Raw genomic sequence first — 4,370 nt, forward strand, 5'->3', positions numbered from 1 at the left:
CAGAACAAACAAAGGCACTTTACCTGGCGGCAAGCCTGAAATGCCAAACGCGGGCAGTTTTAAGTGACTTAGACAGTGATCGAAGAAGAAATTACCAGGCGCTTACAGAAGCCCTGGGCAGGCGATTCAGCCCCGCCAACCAGACACAACTTTTCCGAGCCATGCTAACGAACAGAAACAGAGAGCCGAAAGAAAGTTTAACAGAATTAGCCCAAGAAATTAAACGTTTAGTGGTAAGAGCTTACCCGGAGGCTCCATTTGACATGATCGATACATTGGCTAAAGAACACTTCATCGACTCATTGGGCGACCCAGATACTAAATGGAGGGTTTACTAGTCACGCCCTCAAAATCTTTCGGATGCTGTAATTGTTGCAGTAGAGCTAGAGGCCTTTCACCTGGCTGAGATAAAGAAAGGGAACCTGAGAAGACCGACAGCCAGAGCAGTGATGCAGACAGAACGTGAAAATGACGTCGATAAGTTCGATAAGCAAATTCAACTTCTAAATGAAACCCTGACAAAGACATTGGAAAACTGTATGGAGAGGATAGAAGCAAGGATAACGAAAGAGAAAAACGAGGCTCGAGGAACACAGTCGGTGGAGGGGAAGCCGCCTGTCTCAACACAAGATTCAAAAGGGTACCGAAACCGAGTGTGGCAGAATGGCGATAGACCACCTCCAAGATGTTGGGGCTGTGGAAAGATCGGTCACTTGAAGAGGAGTTGCCCCGATCTGCCGAAAGAAGAAATGAGAGCCAAACAAGACCAGGGAAACGAGAGAGGACCGGACTTGAGGGTCGAAGACCGGCAATAATTTCCAGGCCCACTGAAGTTAGCGTCAGGACAGGTTGGGTGGCGGATGATGAATCTGGAATCTATGTAAAAGGTTATGTGCAAGGCACCCCAGTAACCTTTCTGGTCGATACTGGGTCCAACATAACCATTATCAGGCCCAGCGTGTACAGATCAATACCCGCGTCCTGCCGACCACAGTTGAGGGCAGTGAATGATATGACATTAGCAGAAGGAATAAGTAGGTTACAGTGTGAGGGATGCGCTACGTTCGAGGTAAAGATTGATGAACACGTCGTTGAGCATACAGTATGGGTTGCTGAAATAGGTGCCGATGCATTTCTGGGACTAAAATTCATGAGAAAACATAACTATCACTTGAACGTGATGAAAAGGACCTTGTCTTGGGTAGGACTGAATAAGAGCAATGATGATGGTGCTACGTCGGAGATTTTTTGTTGCCGCGTCTTGGTTGATGAGACAGTGGTGATCGCCCCTGAAAGTGAGGCGATGATACTTGGAAGAATATCCAAAGGAGTTCAGCACTGGGAATCTGCTCTGGTGGAACCAGCTGAAAAGTTTATTGAGAAACATAAATTGTTGGTTGCCAAAAGTCTGGTGGATCCGAGGAACAGCAAGATTCCGGTAAGGGTGTTTAACCCTACGTCCGAGGTGATAAAAGTCTATGAAGGTACTGTTGCGGCGACATTGGAGGAATCATCAGTGTTGAATGTTCCATCGAAGAATGCACCAAGCAGAAAACAAATGGTGTCAATGGTGACGTCGATCAGTGACAACCGGAAAGAGGTTCCCGAACATGTAGTAGATTTGTTGGAGATAGGGACTGAACACCTGGCCGATGAACAGAGGGCCGACCTAGTGGAATTACTAAAAGACTATGCGGATGTGTTTGCCCGATCATCGGACGACTTGGGATACACCACACTTGTGCAGCACAAACTCGATACAGGTAGTGCGAGACCAGTTAAACAGTCAGCAAGACGTGTCCCGGTGCAATTGCGAGATCAAGAAAGAGAGCTCTTGAAACAAATGCTAGACACGGGTGTTATCGAGCCTTCTGCAAGTCCATGGGCATCCCCGATAGTGCTCGTAAAGAAAAAGAACGGTGGCACAAGATTCTGTGTAGATTACCGGAAGGTAAATGCACTTACAGAAAAGGATAGTTACCCGATCCCGAGAATAGCCGATTCACTAGATGCTATGACCGGTGCAAGATGGTTCAGTACATTAGATTTAGCAAGCGGATATTGGCAGGTAGGCATGGCAAAGGAGGATAGGCAGAAAACGGCGTTCATAACTGGAAATGGTCTGTACCAATTCCGGGATATGCCCTTTGGCCTTTGTAACGTTCCTGCAACATTCGAAAGGCTTATGGATCACGTGTTATCAGGGCTGCACTGATGATGTCATTGTATATGGCTCAACATTCGAAGTGGCGAAAAGCAGACTCAAGGCAGTATTTGACAGATTCAGGGAGGCTGGTTTGAAGTTGAGTCCGAGCAAGTGTAAACTGTTTCAAAGAAGTGTCACCTACTTGGGTCACGTTGTCTCCAGTGAAGGTGTAGCCACAGATCCAGAGAAAATCAAGGCAGTGTCCGAGTGGCCTAGACCACAAAGACTGACGGACGTCCGCAGCTTTGTCGGCCTGTGCGGCTACTACCGCCGGTTCATTCGTGGATTTGCTGAAATTGCCTCCCCGCTATTCAAGCTGACAGAAAAGAAGCAGAAGTTCGACTGGGATGAAGACTGTGAGTTGGCGTTTTCCAACCTCAAGACAGCGCTAACAACGGCCCGGTGTTGGCTTATCCGGGAAGCAGTGGTAAATGTTTTATCCTTGACACAGATGCGAGTAACTTCGCCACAGGCTCCGTTCTTCCACAGATTTAAGATAGGGTAGAAAGACCGGTTGCGTATTTCAGTAAAGCGATGAGTAAACAAGAACGGCGATATTGCATCACGAGGAAGGAGCTTCTTGCCGTTATACAGTCGGTAAAGCATTTCCATCATTACCTTTATGGAACTCATTTCCTGATAAGGACAGACCACGCAGCCCTGAAATGGCTTACGAGTTTCAAACACCCGGAAGGTCAGATTGCCAGATGGCTAGAGATACTCGGGACGTACAACTTCGAGATTGCTCATCGGCCGGGACGTTCCCATGGAAATGCTGACGGACTTTCCAGACGATCATGCCCGGAGGAGTGCCAGCACTGCACAAGAGCAGAAGTTGGAGAAACCGAACGTAGTGGCCCGATGGAGTTACGACCAAAAATATGGAAGAAAGAGGGAGAGACGAAAAGACTAACCGAAATCAGTTACGGAGAAGTAGAAGTAAAGGACAGCGCAGCCGGAGCACCGGAAGTAGTCGCTGCCGTTACTGCATCGACAGATCAAGATAGTCCCTGGCTACAAAAGTGGACGAATGAGACAATCCCAGCAAAGCAGGTGAAAGATGAGGCGATTAGAAAAATCTTAGAATGGAAAGAGAGCAGAGACAAAAGACCAGTCTGGGAAGAGGTATCCCCGGAGAGCAAGGAGGTTAAAGCATACTGGGCACAATGGCATCGACTGGAATTAAAAAACAGCCTTCTTTGTCGGAGATGGGAAAACAACGAAGGGGACAAGGTTACTTGGCAGTTGGTGGTGCCAAGGAGTTTGCAAAGCGAAGTCATTACATTGCTGCACGATCACCCCACGTCTGGACACCTTGGAGTGAAAAAGGACTATATGTCGAGTACAAGAAAGGTTCTATTGGCATACTTGGCGTCGGTGTGTGGAGAGAAGGTGCAAAGCCTGTGAAGTATGTTGTTCAAGAAAAATGCCGAAAAGGAAACCTCGTGCCAAGTTACAGTCGTATCGAGTCGGAGCCCCTCTTGAACGAATATCATTAGATATCCTAGGACCCCTACCTATCACCGACAGAGGGAACAAATATGTCATGATTGTTGCGGATTACTTTATCAAGTGGGTAGAGGCGTACCCTTTAAAGAATCAGACTGCTGAATCCGTTGCTGACGTACTTATTTCGGAGTTTGTCAGTCGCTTTGGCGTCCCGAGACAGATTCACACAGACCAGGGTAGCAACTTCGAATCCCAACTGTATCGAAACCTGTGTAAGCTGCTCGGGGTAGAGAAAACCCGAACAACAGCGTACCACCCACAGAGTGACGGAATGGTAGAGAGGTTCAACAGAACCGTGGAAGAGATGTTGTCTAAAGTTGTAGATGCAGACCAAAGGAATTGGGATAAGTGTCTCCCGTTGGTCACGATGGCTTACCGTTCGTCGGTACATGACTCGACCGGAATTTCCCCTGCTGAAATGATGTTGGGTCGAGAAATAGACCTGCCAGTTGATTTAATATTCGACAGAGGACCCAAGGAACACAGACAAAAAGACGTATACGTCCAAGAACTGGAAGAAAGACCTCATCATGTGCACGAGATTGCAAGAAAGAAATTAAGGGTTGTAGACGATAGACAAAAGAAACATTACGACCTGAAGGCCGACGATGGTGGAGTCAAGGAAGAAGACACAGTGATGCTTTATGTACCAAAA

General features: G+C 47.4%; 1 protein-coding gene across 1 annotated transcript; it reads left to right on the forward strand.

Annotated features, from left to right (window-relative positions):
* Positions 1–2,219: 2,219 nt before the first annotated feature.
* Positions 2,220–3,628, forward strand: LOC139963770 (uncharacterized). The gene has a single exon (XM_071964892.1). It carries the CDS (start codon positions 2,741–2,743, stop codon positions 3,611–3,613), a length of 873 nt encoding a protein of 290 aa, XP_071820993.1. The 5' UTR covers positions 2,220–2,740; the 3' UTR covers positions 3,614–3,628.
* The last annotated feature ends 742 nt before the right edge of the window (positions 3,629–4,370 follow it).

The sequence above is a fragment of the Apostichopus japonicus genome, chromosome 22, assembly GCF_037975245.1.
Source record: "Apostichopus japonicus isolate 1M-3 chromosome 22, ASM3797524v1, whole genome shotgun sequence".
NCBI lineage: Eukaryota > Metazoa > Echinodermata > Holothuroidea > Aspidochirotida > Stichopodidae > Apostichopus > Apostichopus japonicus.

Excerpts from the sequence above, each read along its gene's own strand:
- LOC139963770 (XM_071964892.1), top strand. The coding sequence starts at position 2,741 with ATGAGTAAACAAGAACGGCGATATTGCATCACGAGGAAGGAGCTTCTT.